The sequence below is a fragment of the Lycorma delicatula genome, chromosome 10 (genome assembly GCF_047948215.1).
Source record: "Lycorma delicatula isolate Av1 chromosome 10, ASM4794821v1, whole genome shotgun sequence".
NCBI lineage: Eukaryota > Metazoa > Arthropoda > Insecta > Hemiptera > Fulgoridae > Lycorma > Lycorma delicatula.
This window is the reverse complement of record NC_134464.1, coordinates 114,771,440-114,793,231: the sequence shown is the minus strand read 5'-3', so window position 1 is coordinate 114,793,231 and position 21,792 is coordinate 114,771,440. Positions and strand designations below refer to the sequence as shown.

The window sequence follows — 21,792 nt, the reverse complement described above, 5'->3', positions numbered from 1 at the left end:
TTGTTTGTGGTGTATGTTTTTATGCAGCTAAATTAAAAATTCCTTTCGTACCTAACCTTCCTTCATCTTTTTTTTTGTTTGATAATGATCTAGTAATAAAAAAAATATTATTTTGCTTATTTTATTCTTATATTACAGTATTTATTTTAAAAAAAAGAAAAAAGTGTTAATGTTTGTCATATTTCTTTTTCAAGGTTTTAAAATAATGCGGTTTGCTGTTTAAATAAAATAGATAAATTAAATTATCGAAAAAACAAACAATCATTTAATTTTAGTGTCGGTTGCATGGTATTAATGTCTGATTTAGTCTTTTGTTAATTTAAATATAATGTTTACAATAAACTAGAAATCTGACGATACCTTTTTCATTCAGTAAAAGTAATTAGTATGTAAAAAATTTAAAATTTTCTAAAAATAAATATATGTGGTAGCATTTATGTAATAAAAATATTCAGTCAGAGTTAAAAAACAGATGATTAGTGAAATCTTATTGTTATGTTTATTTTGATTTGTATGTTAATGTGATGAATTTATTATTCACTTCTTTTTTTTTTTAATTTTAGGTACACATTCTGATGAGGATCAAATAACGGAACAGAATAACGATAAAATTATAGAAGAATCTGTCATTATAAAGGTAAGTAATACGTTAATCATTTTAAAATATTCTGTTGTGTATTTTTTAAAATTACTTGTGATAAAAAAAAATTAATTGTCAATAATTTATTATTTAAAATGTTCAGTTTATTGTTTGTAATGTGTACTGTAATTTTAATGATTTTGAGAAATTCTCCTCTTGAAATAAATAATAGCTGAAAAATTAATAAATTTTAGAATTTGTTATCGTTTAGGATAGCTTTTGAGGTTATGTTTGGTCTTTAATTATTGAAATAGAAGAGTATATTTTATTATCATTTACATTCATTTCTGGTATTTCAATTCGCACATTTCTTCAACTATTTTTTTTATTATTTATTTTTTAAAAAAATAATTGTGTTCTAATATCGCCTAGACATTAGTTTAGTTTGTTTATAATAAGTTAATTTAATTTGGTTTACACAGAAGTTAAATCCATTTGCTATATTGTGAAGTTCAGAAAACTACAGAAAAAACATATCAGTAATAATCTTTACTTTATTATTTGATAATGCTGTCGTAACTTATTGTAGTACTTAACTAGTTCCATTGTTATGGAAGGTGTATGTCCCATCTGGCAGTTGTTTGTATATATTTTTCAAAAATGATTAGTATCTGCTACTAGTAGCAGAAATACTGCTTACAGTAACATGGAAATCAATCTGAACTCAGATTTTATCCAAAAAAAAGTAACTTTATTTAGAAAAAAGAAACATCCTGTACAATTTGTGTAATATCTGGAAAGTAATATGTGCCCCTTTATTCTTAATCATCTCAAAAACACTATTTGGTATCAATTCAGCAAGTGTATTACACATTTTTGCAATTTCTTCATTATGAAAGCATATGATGGATATTTGCTTTAATGAGGTCAATTTTTGTGGTACCCTTCATTCTGGAGTCATTTTTTTGACTACTGTCGAAAGATTTTCAATTAGGTTTGTCTGTGGAGTTGCCTGGCCACAGGAGGACTTTAATTTTTCATTCTTCAAAAACATTCTCCATTTTATTAGCAGTATGACATGGCCCCAAATCTTGTTAAAACACTCTGTTGCATTGTTGATATTTGTTTCCAAGTTGTGTTCCAACCCTTAACTTCGGAATCTTGATATATCCATTATTTTTCAACATACCATCTACCCGGAAGTAGATCAATAATCTATTGACATTGGTCAATATATTATTGACAGGACCTTCAAATGTTAAACAACCCCTAAAACATTTTTTGCTTGGGAGATGTTTAACTGATTATTAGATGAAGCCGGAGATGTATTTTTATCTGATGCTTTTATAATGTATGGAACCCTTTGTACCTCAACATAAAAATATGACTGATCGGAAAGCATAACATTTTTGCAGTTTTTTTTATGCAGTTAGCATGTTTTTGTGAACCAAAGCAGCTTTGGTTCACAAAAACCTTTTTTTTGTGCACATTTCTGGTATTAAAAGCTGCTTTTTAGCTGGCCGAGCCTTCTATCCAGCTGCAAAAAGTCTGTGTCTAACAGTTGTTACTTATAAATCTGTCTTACTGGCTGCAAATTCTCAATTTAAGTTTGCACAGATAATTTTGGAGCAAGTTACTTTTTCTCACCAATAACGTTCAATTTTACTTTTAATGTTTACGTAATAACGTTAATTTTTCTCACTAATTTGGTGGTGTTTGCCTTTATGGCAATATTTCCCTTTCCTTTGAGGTGAAAAGGAACCAGTTTCTTTAAATTGTCTTAAAGTAGCATCCTCTGACCCTAATCAAATACCACAAAAGGAATGATTTTGAAACACTTTCTTGGAGTTATGCCTTTTATTATATATATTCAAGACATACAGAACAAAATTATGAGAATATGATTTTGTAATAAAAATTGAAATAAATTTTCATGAAGCACTATTTATAACATAAAAATTGCTAAATAACTGAAGAACAATAAACTCACTTTACACAAAAAATTTAGAGAATGTGGTCAAGCAGTGTAGACATGTCATAGAAGTAACAAAAAAGCCCTTATCTTCAGATTAATTTGCAAGCTACTGTATAGTTTGTATATTGAACCCATACATTCTAACACTTTATTTACAATGAATTGGTTGTGTAATATTGATTGCTGATAAATTATAACTGTATTAGCACAAAGTGGAAACTCTTTTATTAATGTTACCTCGTGCATCATGTTTTGTTTAACAAATGGTTTACTGCTACCTCTAAATTTGCTAATATTCATTTATTCTATTGAATTTATCATTTAAATATTAAGTTTGATGAAAATATTATTAATGATAGTTTGGACAAACAAGTTAAGTGACAAAATCAGTTCTAATAATTTTGACATCAAAGTTACAAAATGATTTTAATCAGTACAGTCAAGATGAAGCCTACATAAAAATTAAGTTACTTTGTTGATAACAAATAAACAAAATGGATAATTAAATATATGATTTTTTTATGTAACATGTAGCAATTTTTGAGTTTTCCCCTAATTTTGAATTTTATGAGATTTATGATTTGTAATAATCTTTCGATATTGTTCATTATTCTTTAATGATGATAAGATGGAACCAGTAATTTTAAAACAATTGCACAACATGCAATCAAAGTTATGATAGTTGGCAAAGTAGAATAAGATAAGGATTGTTAATAAGAGTAGACCAGTTATGTAAATAAACAAAAAGTTGCTCAAAAAAACTTTCTTCTGATCTAAAAAATAAAAATTACTAATTCTTTCAATTCTGAAACATGAAGGATTTTAGTTGTCGAGTAAATTAGGAAATTGATTATTTCACATGGTATACTGAAACTCAAAGGGTAAATGTGAGTAGAATAAGTGCAACTGTAAAGAAATTGGAAAATTTTTGTAATCCAATGGAAATGTTCAATTATTAAAGTATACTTTTCATTTTTGGAAGAGAAGACAGTTTTTAAGCAATAATTTTTTTATCCAATTTTCATAATTTTTTTTTGACCCTCAAAAGGTTTCATTGTCATTGAATGAACTATTTTTTCTCTGCATCAGTTTGTTTCGTTAATTATTGAAAGTCCCTTGTAATATTTTTGAAATTATTTTTATTCATCTGAATTTAGTTCAGAGTGGGTTGAAGATAATTTTGTTTTTTTACTGAATGCATTCTTCTTAAGAATTTAACTTGTGTAACAACATTGGTTGTACTTGGAATAGGTTTTACATATTCCAAACGTGGCCTGCCTACACAATTTTTTCCTTCTACCTGTCCTTCCAATATTAATACGACTATTCCAGGATGCCTTAGTATGTGGCCTATAAGTCTTCTCTTCTTTTAACTATATTTTTCCAAATGCTTCTTTCTTCATCTATTTGCCGCAATACCTCTTCATCTGTCACTTTATCCACCCATCTGATTTTTAACATTCTTCTATAGCACCACATTTCAAAAGCTTCTAATCTTTTCTTCTCAGATAATCCGATTGTCCAAGTTTCACTTCCATATAAAGCGACACTCCAAACATATACTTTCAAAAATCTTTTCCTGACATTTAAATTAATTTTTGATGTAAACAAATTATATTTCTTACTGAAGGTTCGTTTCGCTTGTGCTATTTGGCATTTTATATCACTCCTGCTTCGTCCATCTTTAGTAATTCTACTTCCCAAATAACAAAATTCTTCTACCTCCATAATCTATTCTCCTCCTATTTTCACATTCAGTGGTCCATCTTTGTTATTTCTACTACATTTCATTACTTTTGTTTTGTTCCTGTTTATTTTCATGCGATAGTTCTTGCGTAGGACTTCATCTATACTGTTCATTGTTTCTTCTAAATCCTTTTTACGCTCGGCTAGAATTACTATATCATCAGCAAATCTTAGCATCTTTATCTTTTCACCTTGTACTGTTACTCCGAATCTAAATTGTTCTTTAACATCATTAACTGCTAGTTCCATGTAAAGATTAAAAAGTAATGGTGATAGGGAACATCCTTGTCGGACTCCCTTTCTTATTAGGGCTTCTTTCTTATGTTCTTCAATTATTACTGTTGCTGTTTGGTTCCTGTACATGTTAGCAATTGTTCTTCTATCTCTGTATTTGAACCCTAATTTTTTTCAAATGCTAGACATTTTATTCCAGTCTACGTTATCGAATGCCTTTTCTAGGTTTATAAACGCCAAGTATGTTGGTTTGTTTTTCTTTAATCTTCCTTCTATTATTAATCTGAGGCCTAAAATTGCTTCCCTTGTCCCTATACTTTTCCTGAAATCAAATTGGTCTTCTCCTAACACTTCCTCCACTCTCCTCTCAATTCTTCTGTATAGAATTTCTAGTTAAGATTTTTGATGCATGACTAGTTAAACTAATTGTTCTGTATTCTTCACATTTATCTGCCCCTGCTTTCTTTGGTATCATAACTATAACACTTTTTTTTGAAGTCTGACGGAAATTCCCCTTTTTCATAAATATTACACACCAGTTTGTATGATCTATCAATCGCTTTCTCACCTGCACCCCGCAGTAATTCTACAGGTATTCCGTCTATTCCAGAAGCCTTTCTGCCATTTAAATCTTTTAATGCTCTCTTAAATTCAGATCTCAGTATTGTTTCTCCCATTTCATCTTCCTCAACTTCCTCTTCTTCCTCTATAACACCATTTTCTAATTCATTTCCTCCGTATAATTCTTCAATATATTCCACCCATCTATCGACTTTGCCTTTCATATTATATATTGGTGTACCATCTTTGTTTAACACATTATTAGATTTTAATTTATGTACCCCAAAATTTTCCGTAACTTTCCTGTATGCTTCGTCTATTTTACCAATGTTCATTTCTCTTTCCACTTCTGAAAACATTTCTTTAATCCACTCTTCTTTCACCAGTTTGCACTTCCTGTTTATAGTATTTCTTAATTGCCGATAGTTCGTTTTACTTTCTTCATCACTAGCATTCTTATATTTTCTAAGTTCATCCATCAGCTGCAATATATCGTCTGAAACCCAAGGTTTTCTACCAGTTCTCTTTATTCCGCCTAAGTTTGCTTCTGCTGATTTAAGAATTTCCTTTTTAACATTCTCCCATTCTTCTTCTACATTTTCTACCTTATCTTTTTTACTCAGACCTCTTGCGATGTCCTCCTCAAAAATCTTCTTTACCTCCTCTTCCTCAAGCTTCTCTAAATTCCACAGATTCATCTGACACCTTTTCTTCAGGTTTTTAAACCCCAATCTACATTTCATTATCACCAAATTATGGCCGCTATCAATGTCTGCTCCAGGGTAAGTTTTGCAGTCAACGAGTTGATTTCTAAATCTTTGCTTAACCATGATTTAATCTATCTGATGATACCTTGCAGTATCGTCTGGCTTTTTCCAAGTGTATATTCTTCTATTATGATTTTTAAATTGGGTTTTGGCAATTACTAAATTATACTTGGTGCAAAACTCTATAAGTCGGTCCCCTCTTTCATTCCTTTTGCCCAGCCCGTATTCACCCACTATATTTCCTTCCTTGCCTTTTCCAATGCTTGCATTCCAATCTCCAACTATTATTAAATTTTCATCTCCTTTTACGTGTTTAATTGCTTCATCAGTCTCTTCGTATACACACTCTACCTCATCATCATCATGGGCGCTTGTAGGCATATAGACGTTAACAATCATCGGTTTAGGTTTTGATTTTATCCTTATTATAATGATTCTATCACTATGCGTTTTGAAATACTCTACTCTCTTCCCTATCTTCTTGTTCATTATGAAACCTACTCCTGCCTGCCCATTATTTGAAGCTGAGTTAATTATTCTAAAATCACCTGACCAAAAAAAAATCGCCAATTTATTGCCTGCCTTTTTCTACTGTAACGTGTAATAAAACCTTTCTATAAAATCCATGCAAATTAATTAAAGAAACTGACATTTAATTTTTACTTGAACTGAGATTCATATTGTTTAATTATTACTATTTACATGTTTGTGTTATCTTGAATGGGCTGACCAAACCTGTAACATATGGGTAAAGGAATAAAAATTGTTTAAAATTGCCAATTTATTGCAAGTGTTTGTGAGTGGAACAAACTTGTGCTATCATAATAAAATAATATTGAATAAAGTTAGTAAAGCAGACATAAAAACTTTTTTATTTCTTCTTACTGTCTGAACCCTGGTGCTAAATTGAAAAATTACCAGGTGTCCCAAAAAAAGTGTACACATTTGACATTAAATACAGTAAAATTTCATTACTCAAATTAATTAATATAGATGTAGAAGCTTGTCAGTTATTGGAAGTTTTGAATTATTGTCCAGGTACTGCTGATATTACTGACCAATGGAATTGCAAACTTTGCTAATCATATCAGTTGGTATTTGGGCACATCCTTTTTCAATGGTTATTCTCAACTCTCAATTTGTTGATTGTAGCTGATCTTAGCTATAAGCATTATGTTTGAGATTTCCTCACAAAAGGAAATCCATCTGAGTGAAATCTGGTGAGTGTGAAGGGAATTCAAGACTCCTTTCTTTGCCCTAACCATTTGTTCATCAGAATTCAATCAAGATAGGTCCCGATAGTAGTCACGATAATAGTTTAGAGGAGGTCCATCCTGTTGGAAGTTCCACTCATTCCCAAACATCTCTTGAATGTGTGGCTTAATAGAATCCCATATCAAGTCAGGTAAATTTCAGTCATGGTATTCTCAAAAAAAAAAAAGTTCACTTAATCCAAACCAACTACATTGTAAAACCTAGCAACTCCAAAGTGTTCTACTGTCAAATGAGGATCATCAGTAGCCCATCATCAGTAAGTTCAATTTTGATGATTAATTGCATTTATGTAAGGAATTGTTAATTTAGGATAATAATCTAAGCTATTATTATTGGATTGGCGTGAGAAACCCAAGTCTTGCCCCCTGTGACAATTTGTTCCAAACATTTACCTCCTTCCTCACTGCATCGGGTCAAAAATATTAAAACACTAGCCATTATCCTTTTTTTGTGTTCTTCAGAAAACAGCCTGGGAACCCATTGTGAGCGCAGATTTTTTTACTACAAGATTGCAGAAATGATTTTGTATAGCACTGGCCTTGAAACTTGTAGAAAATTGTGACAAAGTGGAAATCGTGAAGATTAATTGCCGCCGGGCATGCACCAAATCGTTTGTGATTACAGGTCAGCCTGATTGTGGTTCATCATGGACATTGTCCTGCCCATCCTTGAACAGTCTTACTCATTTACGCACTTTGCTGTCACTCAATGAATTAGGCACATAAATCTCGCATACTTGGCAATGAATGTCCGTTGCTGACCCTTGTCATCAAAAATCGAATCTGACCGTATTTCACAATTAGCAGGCCACTCAATTTTACAGTGTAAACCATACACAGTGATGCTACAACTACAAATGTTGCTTGCATTTTTGCAAGATAGAGTTTTTCTGTACAAAATTTACATAGCTACAGTCAGTTGGACCTTACTTAAAAATTAGCCCTCATAGTTATGGATTATTCAAATGGGTAAAGAGATGAAAAACTGGTTATTTTTTAAAATGTATAATTAGTCTAGTTTTATCCAAATACAATTAAAACTTGCAAAAATAATGCAGAAAAAAATTTGTTTTATAATACTCAATTTTTTTTATCATGCAGTTGGTAAGATATAATACTTGAAAGAGAAGTTTATTCTTTAGTGGTAAAGCTGCAGTAATACTAAATGAGTAATTCGTAAGAACCTTGTTTGTTTGGTTTTGTGGAATTTTAGTAGTTTCTTACTTTGTTTTGTCTGCGTGTGAAATAATTGTAAAATTAAAAAATAATTTAATTTTCATAAAATTAAGTAATTTAAAAATTATCTCTAGCAATTTCAAATCCTTACTTAATGAAGTAAGCAAATTACTTTGCTTAATTCATGCTTTCATTATATTGTAATTGCATAGTAGTCATTGAATAGTTTAGATGATCACAAGTTAGTGTTAAGTATGTTAATAGCGTTTTATTTAGGTTAATGCCAGTTAATATGTTAGTAAAACATTTTTAACAATGTTAAAAATGTTTTTTTTTTTAGATACTCTGTTGAACAAGTTTTCATAAGTAAAAAAAATTGGATAAATTTTATTTCTTATATTTAAAACATATTCTTTTCTGTGAATTTTTTATTACTGGAGATATGTTATCACTTGTGTAATGTATAAATAATTTAATGTATAACTAAATAATCAATAAATTTATGAATATTAGAGCCATCCTGAAAGTAAAGAAACTTGAGTGCTCCCACATGTGATCTCCCACCAATGATGGTGTGTGGTCTGTTAGTTTGGTATTGTATTAATTGAGTCTGAGCAAAGTTTCATAACTGGGAATATTTCTTTTACTTGTTGATTTCATGGAAATAAAACAATAAATTCACAGACCTACTAATCATCCAATATAAAAAAAGAAAAAGAAAGAAAGATAGGGTCTAGTATTAGAGTGATATTGTTTCATTTAATGGTAATATTTGACTTCACTTGACTGCAACAACTGAAGTGGTATTTTAAAAAAAACTGACAACACAGTTGTAGGACTTTCATGCCTTGCAACTAAAGCTGCATTCTGGGAAAACCCTGATTCTAATACACACACACACACACACACACACACACACACACACACACACACACACACACACACACACACACACACACACACACACACACACACATACACATACACATACACATACACATACACATACACATACACATACACATACACATACACACACACATACACACACACACACACACACACACACACACACACACACACATACACACACACACACACACACACACACATACACATACACATACACATACACATACACACACACACACACACATACACATACACATACACATACACACACACACACACACACACACACACACACATACACATACACATACACATACACATACACATACACACACACATACACATACACACACACACACACACACACACACACACACACACACACACACACACACACACACACACATACACATACACATACACATACACATACACACACACACACACACATACACATACACATACACATACACATACACATACACATACACATACACATACACATACACATACACATACACATACACATACACATACACATACACATACACATACACATACACATACACATACACATACACATACACATACACATACACACACACACATACACATACACATACACATACACATACACATACACATACACATACACATACACATACACATACACATACACATACACACACACACACAAAACTTGGTTTAAAATGTTTGTGATTTTATTAAATATAATATTCAATGATTTTTCAATTGTATTTAATTCAATGATTTTAGTTAACTAAAGCGCATTGTACATACCATATTTAATTCGCGAGTATGGTGGTACTAGTGGCAACTATTGGCATTAACTAAACTAATGTAATTTCACAACTTACATAGAATAAATTTTGCTTGCATGGTTGGCAGACTGGTGTAGCTGCTTGGCTTAATGCTCCAGGTACTGAGTCAGCTGGGCAATCGAGTTTGAGAACCAACCAAATAGAGTTACTGTTTTACACTTCAAATGTTATTCATTTATTAGATTCTACTGCTCCCCTGTGATGTCACAACATAGCAGTAGTTTAGAACATCTTTTTGGGGTGGGAGTGCGATTTTGCAAAAATTTCTTTTAATAAATATTGTTACTTTTTAATTGTTAAAAATTGTGTGTAAGTAAATATGACTATAATTAGGTGAAATCTCAATATACTGATGGTGACCTTGCTCTACAACCTCACCCCTTGACCTTTTGAAGAATTATTAGAATCAATGCCTCATATATAGAAGTAAACTGACCAAGTTTGGTCAAAATTGGTCAAGTAGTGCTGTAGATATAAGACGTTAAACTCTGAACACACAGATGTACAAGCAAACATTTTCATCTGTTTTTTGTTTTTGGGTTCCGTAGGCATCAAAACTTCAAGGTCTGGTGACCTTGCCAACCACATATGCCAAATTGGACTGATCGTAATACTTTCCCTTATAGAGCTATAATGCTATCTAGACTTGAAAGTAAAATTTGGCTGGGAAGTGTTACAGCACCCGTCATACAGCCCGAATTTGGTTTCCAGAATTTGAAATCCCGTAATTTTCATTTATTTTCTAAACTAACAAATTTTAATGGTGATAATAATTTTTGAGAATATTGAGGCCACTTAGCAACTAAAAAAACTGGCAGCAGATTTCTGTATTAATGGAATAGCAAAATCGGTTACACAATATGTTATTTTAATTTAAACTGTGACTAAATACAATAATAAAGATTTGTTGTAACTGCAAAATTAATACTTCAGTTACTGTTTTAAATTTAATACAGCCAAACATTGTTAACTTTTATGTTGACCTTTGTAATGTTTTGAATAAAAACTGTTGATTGCTTCTTTATATTAATTTATTATTTTTTTTAAATTCTTTCATATTATTTTTTTGTATTTAATTAATAAATGAATCATTATTATTATCTGTCAATCATTAAAGAATTTATTACATCTTAAATAAAAATAGGTTGGAGTATTTCTGTGAATTGTAGTCAAGTTTCTTTTAAAGTCCAGTTGTTTGGGTAACAAGGATCCCTATTAGTATAAAAGGGTTTCAGTAAGTTGTTTACAAGGAAATAGCAAAAACAATAAAGATTGTCTTATAAATAAATCTTAATAAAGATTAAATAGTAGATTGGTTATTGAGATGTAGTTAACAAGCTTACAAGAAATTGCACCCTTTCAATAAATAAGTTTTATTATTGCTGATTTCTGTGGTAAATTGGTACTGTCTTTGGACTTTATCCAAGGTTCTGTGTTCAAGTTCCGGTCAGACATGGAACTTTTTTTTTACTTGTTACAAAAATTCATTCATCTATTGACAGGTGTTATTAGGTGTCAGTATGTTGTAAAAATAAATAAATAATAAGTCATAATTGAATTGACTCTACTTAGGTAAAAACGTCCATATTATGATGACTTCATAAGATCTTCATAAGTACTATTAGTACTTGTCTGCAGATCTGTTGACTAAACTTATAATATTTTTATGTTAATAAAATAATTCTTATAGTAGATACATGCTATGACAGTGTACACTATATTCATTCCTCTAGCTTGAAGATTAGATTATCTGTTTATTCATTGTTATATTTGGGTAGAGATTCTTTGGTCTTCCTTCACTAGATTTAGACTAAATTTATTTAATAGATCTTGTCTCATTCTAGATTTGAGAATATTCAAACATTTTGGTCCAGTAAATAAAAAGCTTTTGAAAATTTCCTTATTGCATCCTGGAATCTGTACTATATCATCTTCTGTATTTTTAGTATAATGGTAGGGAGTAATTTTCCTGTACACATTATTGCATACAGTGTGCTTCACTGTTGCTAAACAGTATGCGATTCTTAGACTGACCAACCTGCTTATCTTATATAATTGCCTTGTCAGGAAAGTTGTCTTTTTTATCTAAATTTCAGAGATGAGAAAATGTTTCTCGCATCTTCCCAGGCAATAATGCCATATTGGGAAATAGAATAAACTGTTCTCTAATATACCAATAAAGCTTGTTTCTCAGTGAGAATATTTAAGATATTTTTGAATTTAAATGGTTGACGTCTTAGTCTTTTTGTCAAACATTCTATGTGATGATTCGATTTCAAGTGGCTGTCAACAAAAACTAGATATTCTGTGCATTTCTTCTCTCTCTTCAGTAAACTCACTGTGTTCATTGATGTTTATTCTAACTTCTAGTGATGGCGGTCACTAGAAGTCTATAGCATCCAGATGGCATGTATATGGTCTTGTCTGCATTTACAGAGATCGCTTTAAACCAATTTAGACATTTTTGTAATTCAGTTGAGTTTTTTTTTATTTAGCTCATCCCAGTGATTAGTCTCAAGAAAGACAGCTGTGTCATCATTGTAAGAGATTACTTCACAATCACTAAAAGATCATTAACATACAGCGTAAATAAAAGTGGGCCCTGTATACTGCCTTGGAGGACACTACTCTCTATTGCCATTTCATTGCTGAGATTTTTTTACTGATTCTTGTCTTCTGTGTTTGTTAGAGAGGTAGCTTATGCATATTGCCTCTAAAACCTAATCCATGCACTTTTTGTAATAAAATATCATGATCTAATGTGTTGATGCCTTTAGTGAGATTCAATAAGGTTGCCAGTGAAACTTTATACAATTTTAATGATGCTTTCGCATATTCCATTAACTTTGCCATTATTCATCTTTTTTATGAATCCCATTCAACCTTATTGTTTCTAAAATAACTATTAAGTTTATTAGTGAAAACATCTTTTGTTATGAAGAATTGTAGTTTCATTATTATGAAGGTTGTTCAACAATTAGAGGTTTTCTCCTTACTGCAGATTTCACTTTATTTTTTTGGCATATCACAGTGGTACTCATTGTTGATTTGTTGTTCTTCCAAATAATTTCAGTAAATTGAATCTTTGTATTGCCAAAATACCACCGTTAGCCGATGGCTATGCTTAGGTCCTGAAGTTTCCCAGGTGGGTGAACTTTGGTTGTTTCTGTTCTATACTTTGATGTTGAATTTCATCAAAAGTTATTATGTTATCCAAAAAAACATTATTTTCCACTAATAACTGTTCTGTACAATTATGAATTTAGTAGTCTCCGATTTAGAGTCGATTGTCTCAGAATCCACCTTGAAAACGTTTTGCGGTAATTCAGCATATATAATAGCTGTTAATATGATAATGAATTTGTTAATACTAATACTTGCTCTTCAAATTTTTGCAATGTCCCAAATTTTTATGCGTCTGACGTGGCCAATAAATCATTAATGTGTTTTGTAAAGTATCAGACACTTCCACCGGTATTCTGCTATCTTGAAAGTTGGTGACAATTGTTCTAACCTATTTAAAATATATAAAAATTTTCACAGTTAATATACTTTTTATCCTACTGTTTTAAAATCCGCAACTGAATTTCAGCCATTGTCTTACCTTCAGAAAATAAAAATTATCACAGCAAACTCTTCTTCCTTAGTACTTATTTCAAGTGGAACTGACATCTTTTCGAACAGCTGATATTTTCTATTCAGGAATGTCAGACAGTATCAGTTTATTCTATTAAATAGCTTTTCACTTCTACTATTTATCTCTAATTACTGAATGATCCGTACATAGAATTCACTCTAAAGTGAGAAACTGGTTAGTATACTACTAACTGAAATTAATATTTGGTTACATTTAGTTGTGTATTCAAAAAGATTTGTAATTGAATTTATTAATTACTAACTATAAAAATTGTTAGTAGGAATTATTCAATTTGAAATTCAGTGAAGTTAATCCTGATATAGGTGGATACAGTATGTTTGGATACAGTAAGTCATAGGGATGGATTGAGAAATAACAACTCCCTGCACCACTCTGTATACCAGAGGGGGAAGGAAGACCTTCTCTTACAGAGAAAATTGAACTATGTTATTATTAATAAAAATAATTGATATCATAATTGACTACTGATGACCTGAATGATAGAATTGAGAATAACAGCTATTGACTTGTTTATTATTTTGATTAGTAACTATTGTTTCTAGTTTTAATAATTGTGTATATCATTCAACACGTGCCTTTTTTTTTTACAAAAAAAAAAAATTTGCAGTAAATTATATTACTTTTTAACTAAATAGCTTTTACTGCATCATTTATTTTTTTATGTAGAAAACCTCTGAGTTATTAAACAATTAAAACGTGTATTGGTATGATGTGGTATCAGAAAGTTTCAGAATTAGGTGTTAAAAAAGTATAATCTTTCTTAATTAAGAAAAAAAATGACTGCAGTTATATTCTCCTTTGATATGTATGCAATAGTCTTAATACTTCTTATATGCTCTAAAGCACCAGTGAAGTTTTTTTCTTGAACCATCCAGTAATACCTGTGATAGAACAAAAGCCGTGTGCTTTTAGGTTTTTCTGTTATAAGAAGCCTAATTTGTGATTTGTGGATTTATTTAAGCAGGCTAAAACTTTAGTATTTACATTTCCTGGCAGTCAAGTTTCTTTTGTTTAGAAGCATTCTTAACTTCAGATTAATCTTGTCACAATTGTACGTCTTGTCTAGAGAGTATCCGTCATTAATATATTTTTCTAATTTTGTTTCAAATGAATCAACACTTTCACTGTTAGAATATCTTTTGCCAATTATAAGTTTCTTTCCAATCTTTTTTTCTTTTTATTAGCTTGCTTCACAAACCAATGCTGAAGAGAAAGTTAAATCTTGCTATAGTTTGCATTGAAAACTACAAACTACAAACTACATTTGCTGTAATGTAATGAAGGAAAACCATAATTGCAAATTGACTGCTTTTTTTCAATTCACTTCCCTTCATACTTTCCCTTCCCTTCCCTTCCCTTCCCTTCATACATTTGAGTGTATTTTACAATTAATTGTAACAAAACATGTTTTCTCTTTGAATTCATTTTTCATTAAATTTCTTCATAGAGGGATAAAAATGTTGAATTTAAATTCATTAATACATTAAGTACATTACACCCTGAACACAGAAGTGTGTGAGTATAAAACTGAATATCTGTTAAATTCTGTTCATGGAATGTTATATAATACAGCATTTTTATGGAAAAGAACAAGCATCATTACTCATCTTACTGACTGAATGCTATAGTAACAGAATTTGTTGAAAACTCCATTGAATCAGTGTTTACAAAATGGTTAACTCATTTTCTGTAACATATGGACAGACGATATAAACTCTGTTTAACAGCAGGTTACTTGCTCTGTCATAGCCTTGCAGTAAAATTCAATTTTAGTTAGGCTTATACAGTGAAAGAGTTAAAAATTAAAATCCAGTTTAACAATCGGCTATCAGTTAATTTTATGATATTGAAAAAAATAATTCATTAATACCAATTTTTTAAAAATTAGGCTCAGATTATTGGAAAATTGGATTACTTTAGCTTGGATTATTGTGACTATATTGTAAATATAGTTAAATAAGTTAAATTGAAACAGATTTTAAATAAGATTTTTTTTTCAATTATGCACAGTGTTGTCAAAGTTGTTGGTATGACAGTGATATGAAAAACATTTTTTTTTCTTTTTTTAGAGATAAAAGTGGCAGTTTATTCTGGGGTATATGATGATTAAAAAGATTGGTTAGTGAGTCTGTCATGGATATGTTTGAGGCAAAACAAAGTCACTTTATAAATTACTATATACACTACATTATGCTATTACAATTAAAGATTTGTGAATAGAAAAACTTACGGTAAAATATTGCAAAAAAGTAAGTAATTGTTAAGCTGTGGCATTCTTCAGTGATGATTGAATCAATGTTGCCACTTTGCCAATCTTCTGGTGTGGTGGTAGTTTCTTACTTTCATTCATTCTTAAGGTACTGGGTGAATCTTTGTGTCGTTTGACATTTTTCATACACTATGTAATTCATTATCATTAAAGAACTGCAATTGGATATCAGCAAAGAAAAACAGTAAATAAATATAGAAACTTGCTTAAGTAGAAATGTACATATGAAGGGTGTTTTTTAAGTAAGGGCTGTTTTCAACTTTCTGCTATTAGATGTGGTGGAAATTGATGGTGCTAGTGTAAATGTTTATTTATTTCAATGATAATCTGTTTGAAACAATAGGTTAAAGTTATTCACAATAGTTGTTGTGTATTATAGCCTTTTCCTGTTTAGTTTCCGCACCGTCAGGTATTACATTAGAGGATGAATGAGGATGATATGTAAAGTTTAAGTGAATGTAGTCTTGTACAGTCTCAGGTTGACCATTTCTGAGAATACCAAAGAACACAGTTATCCACAATCTAGTACTCAAATCTGTATAGACGTAACTGCCTTTACTAGGATATGAACATTGAAACTTTGATTTCAATATCAGCTGATTTGTGAAGACGTGTTCACCGCTAGACCAAACCGGTGGACGTTGGTTATAGTCTGGCTGAAATGAATGTTACAATAAATAATCCCGCAAGTTGTGAAGTGAGATCAGTAATTCGTTATCTGCAGGTGAAAAACAATTCTGCTGCTGATATTCATAGAGAAATTGTCAATATTTATGGACCCAATGTTATGTGTGATGGTAAAATTGGCCATTGGTGGTATAGTTTGTTTTGTGGAGGAAGAACGAATATTTACGACGAGGAACGTAGTGGTCACCTGACTGTCATCACAGGTGAATAGACTGAAAATATGAATGCAAAAATCCATGATAACAGAAGTCTTATTGTTCCTCAATTATCAATTAAATTTTCTTTTGTTTTGCGATCAGTAATTTATGACGTTTTAACTGCAAAATTGGGTTACAGGGTTACAGAAAGTTGTGTTTCATATAGGTATCAAAAATGTTGTCAGAAACACAAAGTAAAAGCCTTGCTGCAGCTCAAACATTTTTGAGACTATGAAATTGAAAGTAATGATTTGTGGAAACATTGTGACCAGTGATGAAATGTGGATATCTTATTCAGATTTCGAGACAATGCAGCAATCAATGCAGTGGTGGTATTCATCATCTCCAAAGCCCAAAAGATTTGAAGGAGAAAGTTCATTGAAAAAGCCTATAGCTATGTTTTTTTTTGGGACTCCAAAGGGATATTGCTGATTGAATTTCTTGAATGTGGAAAAACTTTAAATGCCGATACTTACTGTGAAACGCTTACAAAACTTGCGTTTAATTCAAAACAGAAGGCGATGGAAGCTAACTGATGGGATTTTGTTTCTCCATGGTAATGCACAACCTCACACGGCAAACAAAACCACTGAACAATTGTGGCGATTTCATTGGGAAATCTTCAAACATCCACCTTACAGTCTGGATCTTAATCACAGATAAGTGATTACCAGTCAGTGTCTTATTACCAGTCTGGTAATAATCACTCTGTGATTATTACCTTTTCTCCATTTAAAATAATGGCTTGCATCACAGAAGTTTGAGGATGATGAGGAATTGCAAAACCAAGTAATTAATTTGTTTAAATCACAGACAGGAAAATTCTTCAGTAACGGAATCATGAAGCTGGTAAATCGATATAAAAAATGTATTGCAATAAATGGTAAATATGTAGAAAAACAGTGTGTGTGCGCGCACGCGCAAGTTTATTTTATTATAAATATTTAAATTTCAGGTTTTTTCTATTTCGCCTATTTTAGTTTTTATATCAAAACGACCTTTACTTAAAAAACATGCCTTGTACAATGGACAACTTGAATCTCCCAGAAAAGAGAATGATAAAGATGGAAATAAGATGGATGGAGCTGATATGCCTGCAGTAAGCCATGAAAAAGTTTTAAGCAGAAACTTATAAAAGCATTGGCTTATAGTAAACAAAAATGTGTTGTTCTTTTCACTGATTGAGTTGCATTGGATGTTATTCAAAATTAACTGAGAAAAAATTGTCGATATTTAAAAAAATAAATAAAAAACCTAACTTGATTACAAATAACTAAAAATTAAAAAAAGACATATTGCAATTTTCATGTATTTATTTCAAAAGTATCGTTAGCATGTATTTCATTTAAGTGTAGTGTGGTTATAAATACAGTAGGGCCTCCTTTAACCGAGCCTTTCTTAACTGAGATGAGTCGCTGCCATGGTTGATTAGTGTCTTGGCCTTTCATCTGGCGGTTGCTGGTTTGAGTCCCGCTCAGGTATAGGATCATCTCATTATGCTACAAATCATTCAGTAAAGCCGCCATAATTAGCCTGAGGTACAAAAAGTCTAAAAAAAATTAACCGAGATGCCGTTACTCCATGTACGAATTTTATTATAGCCTATTGGCTATTCAAAGAAGATTATTCGTTGTATGTAATTACTATTGCATAGTAACTGTTATTGAGTATTTATTTGGACAAGTGCCCTCCCTGCATTCATCTGAAGATTTTCTAATTTCTAGGAACATTAAGACAATTTTTTTTCTACTCAATGTGACACCTATTTGTCAACTTATGTGTAAGAGTATCGTAGCAGCAATAAAAAAAACAACATTATAAACGAAAGACATTTCATAAACTAGCATTAGAGCTTCATGTTACGTACACATTAAAGGCATTGACCATAAAACATGCAATTTACATGTTGGCAGAATCATAGAATTCTATCGATCAAACAACAATCAATAAATCATTTACAAAAGTTTGACCAGAAATTCAACAGGTTAGCAATCAGAAAATTTTGTGTACCATGTCATCAAATGAGGAGTTTTGTGTTTTATTAGAAAATATACTGGGAGTGAAAATGTAAAGGAAAATGAAGTGCAAGACTTGTTAGAATCAGATTCAAGGGAACCAACATTTAAACTTTATGATGATGACAAGATTGTGAATGTTGTGACAGAAGAGGTTAATGAAGTATCCAGTGACAAAGACGAACCGATTGATGAAAATGAAAAAAATAGCCACAAGAAAGGGACTGTATTTCTCACAAAGCGCTCTATTATTTAGAACAATGAAATGTTGTTCCTTTCCATGACAAAACTGGCATGTACAAAACTAGTACAAAACTGGCATGATCGCGCTCTATGGACCATGTTACTCAGTAAAAGAAGGTGACAAACTTTTTCACTAAAAAATCAAACTTAAGTTGCGAGTCGATGCAAGAGTGAGTCGATGCAACAGTTATTAGTGACTATTGATTTTATTATAATAAATACAGTAAAATAAAATAAATAATATTGTTATAAACATTTTTAATTTGTGGCTTATTTTTCTACCAATTCGATGTCAATATGGTTTGTTGCCTGAATTCAAGAACAAAAAGGTCTTTGTTAACCACAGATTCTGTAATCTGAGCTGACAACACCTCCAATTACATTGGTTAAGAGAGGCTCTACTGTATTTTCATACTTATGTATTGTGCAAATAAACGTGTGCGTGCGTGTGATTGTACTAAAAAACTATTTTATTAAATTTGATTACATTTTTGACAAAAGTAACTAAAAATTAACTTGCTCTTACGTTTGATTTATTAATTTCATAAGAGTTTATTATGCTATGAAATCAAGGTTTCCATTATTTGAGGTTTCTGTCTGAAACCCCCTCCCCAGATAGCTCAGATGTTTTTTATATGTACATTGTCAGTTAAATATTAGTTATGAAAATTCAAGATCTTATAAAATTTTTGTTAGATATATTCTGTCATACCACAGTTACTGTTTGCTAACTTATTATTTACGCTGTGCTGAAGTATAATTTTTTAGTGTATAAGACAATATTGTATTTTAAAAATTAAATAGAAATAATAGCAGGGAGAGGGAGAGGGAGAGGGAGAGAGAGAGAGATTGAGTGAAAGTGAGCCTACATTTCTTAATTGTAAAAGCTTGATACTATCTGTGTTGCTTGTTTTCTACTGGGTGATTATGTTATCAAAAGAGCTATTGTCTGTAAAATTTTATAAAAGGTATTTGTACAAATTGTTTACAAGTGGATTGGTATCTCGTAGTGGAATGTTTATTTACTAAGATCAGGAATGTAGGAGTAATAATAAAACAATATTTTATGTTTATTTATAAGGTTTAATAAAAAAAGTAATAAGAATTTTTACTAGCGAAATATCTTTTTGGGTGTAACCTTAACCTTGGTTTGTGATTTTGCCTTTATCTCATCTGTTCCTGAAAATTGTCCCTTAAGAGTGTCCTTTTAAGTTAAGGAAATAAGAAAATATCACAGAGAGCCATGTCTGTCTGGAGAATGGGTGGTTGCAGTATCACAACGGTGTTGTGGTTTGCCAAGAACTATTGGATAAGTAAAGCGATGCGCCCCGGTGCATTCTTGTGGTATAAAATCCACAATTTGCTTGAGGCAATCAGGTTGTTTTTTCTGGATTGCCGTATGCAAATTGTGTAAAACTTCTAGGTAGTACTACTCCTTGTTGACTGTATGATCTTACAGTAGGAATTTGTGTTGAACAATTCTATTGTAGTCAAAGAAAAGGGGTTACAAAGCGCCTTTGGGTTTGACTGGACATGTGTTTTTGATCCTGACTCTGCAGAAAACTTATGTTGGGTCGATCGATTCTGTGGTTCGATATCATAGCTGAACACTCGCATTTCATCATCAGTTATAACATGTGTGAGCAAATCTAGGTCGTAGCGACATAGCTTGTTTAGCAATGGTTACATAATGCTGTTTTTGTTGAAAAAATTTGGCTGCCATCATTTCATATTCAAAATGTTAGAAAAATCACTTTGCATGAGCCATGTAAAATTTTTATTTCTCCAGCAACCTTTCTAATGGTGATTCTGTGCCCAATCTTTTTTTAATGTTTTTTCATTTTCATCAATGATTTGTGTACTAGGATGCTCCAGACCTTTCATCATCTTTGATGTCTCCTTATCCTTCTTGAAAGCGTGTGTACCTCTCATAAACGCATTGTTGTGTCTTAGCATCATTGCCAAAGGCCTTCTTTAACATTTTAAATGCTCTGCTGCACTTAGTTCTCCATTTTTAACACAAAATCTTAGACAAACTCTCTTATCTGTCATTTTGCCACACAAAAAAATCACCAATGTAAAGTACCATCTTGCTTTTTCACTCGCCAACACAAACGAAACATTGCAGCTGGCTGAAAATTAACTCATACATCACTGACAGTTCTACCCATTTACAGAAAAAAGATCAACTCAGTTGACAAGACAGCATACGCACTTAAAAACTTCTCATTACTTTTTGATCAGACCTCATATAAATAAATTACCAGTTGGCTGTTTTCTGATCCTGTAGAAGTGTTCTACAATAATATTTTCTGAGGAACAACTGTGCCAATTTTTTCATGTTCAAGTCAAAAGATTATAAACAATAATTATTTTACTTTAGTGTTTGAAAAGCTTTTAATATTCTTCTGTGCTTTCTAGTCATATAAGAAATGTGAAGTAGTAGTCGGATCAGTCTCAATGCTTATCTTCTTAAAGGTTTTAAAAACTTTTTAGCGGCCACCTAAGACAAATGCCTCAGCAAAATTTTTATTACTTTTCATCAGTTAGTGGAGAATTAATATGTTGGCATTAGTAAATTATTATTAGTTCACAATTGTTAATTCTTCATTAATGTTTTCAATATTCATAATGCAACTCTCTTTTCTTATGTATT

The 21,792-nt window shown here is 31.2% G+C and overlaps 1 protein-coding gene across 7 annotated transcripts in view; it reads left to right on the top strand.

Annotated features, from left to right (window-relative positions):
• Positions 1–21,792, top strand: part of LOC142331438 (uncharacterized) — a 306,269-nt gene that overhangs the window by 53,174 nt on the left and 231,303 nt on the right. For all 7 annotated transcript variants that reach the window (XM_075377347.1, XM_075377346.1, XM_075377348.1 and 4 more), the window contains one exon: positions 564–637. In XM_075377347.1, the coding sequence (XP_075233462.1) occupies positions 564–637 (74 nt within the window). The remainder of the gene's footprint in view (positions 1–563; positions 638–21,792) is intronic.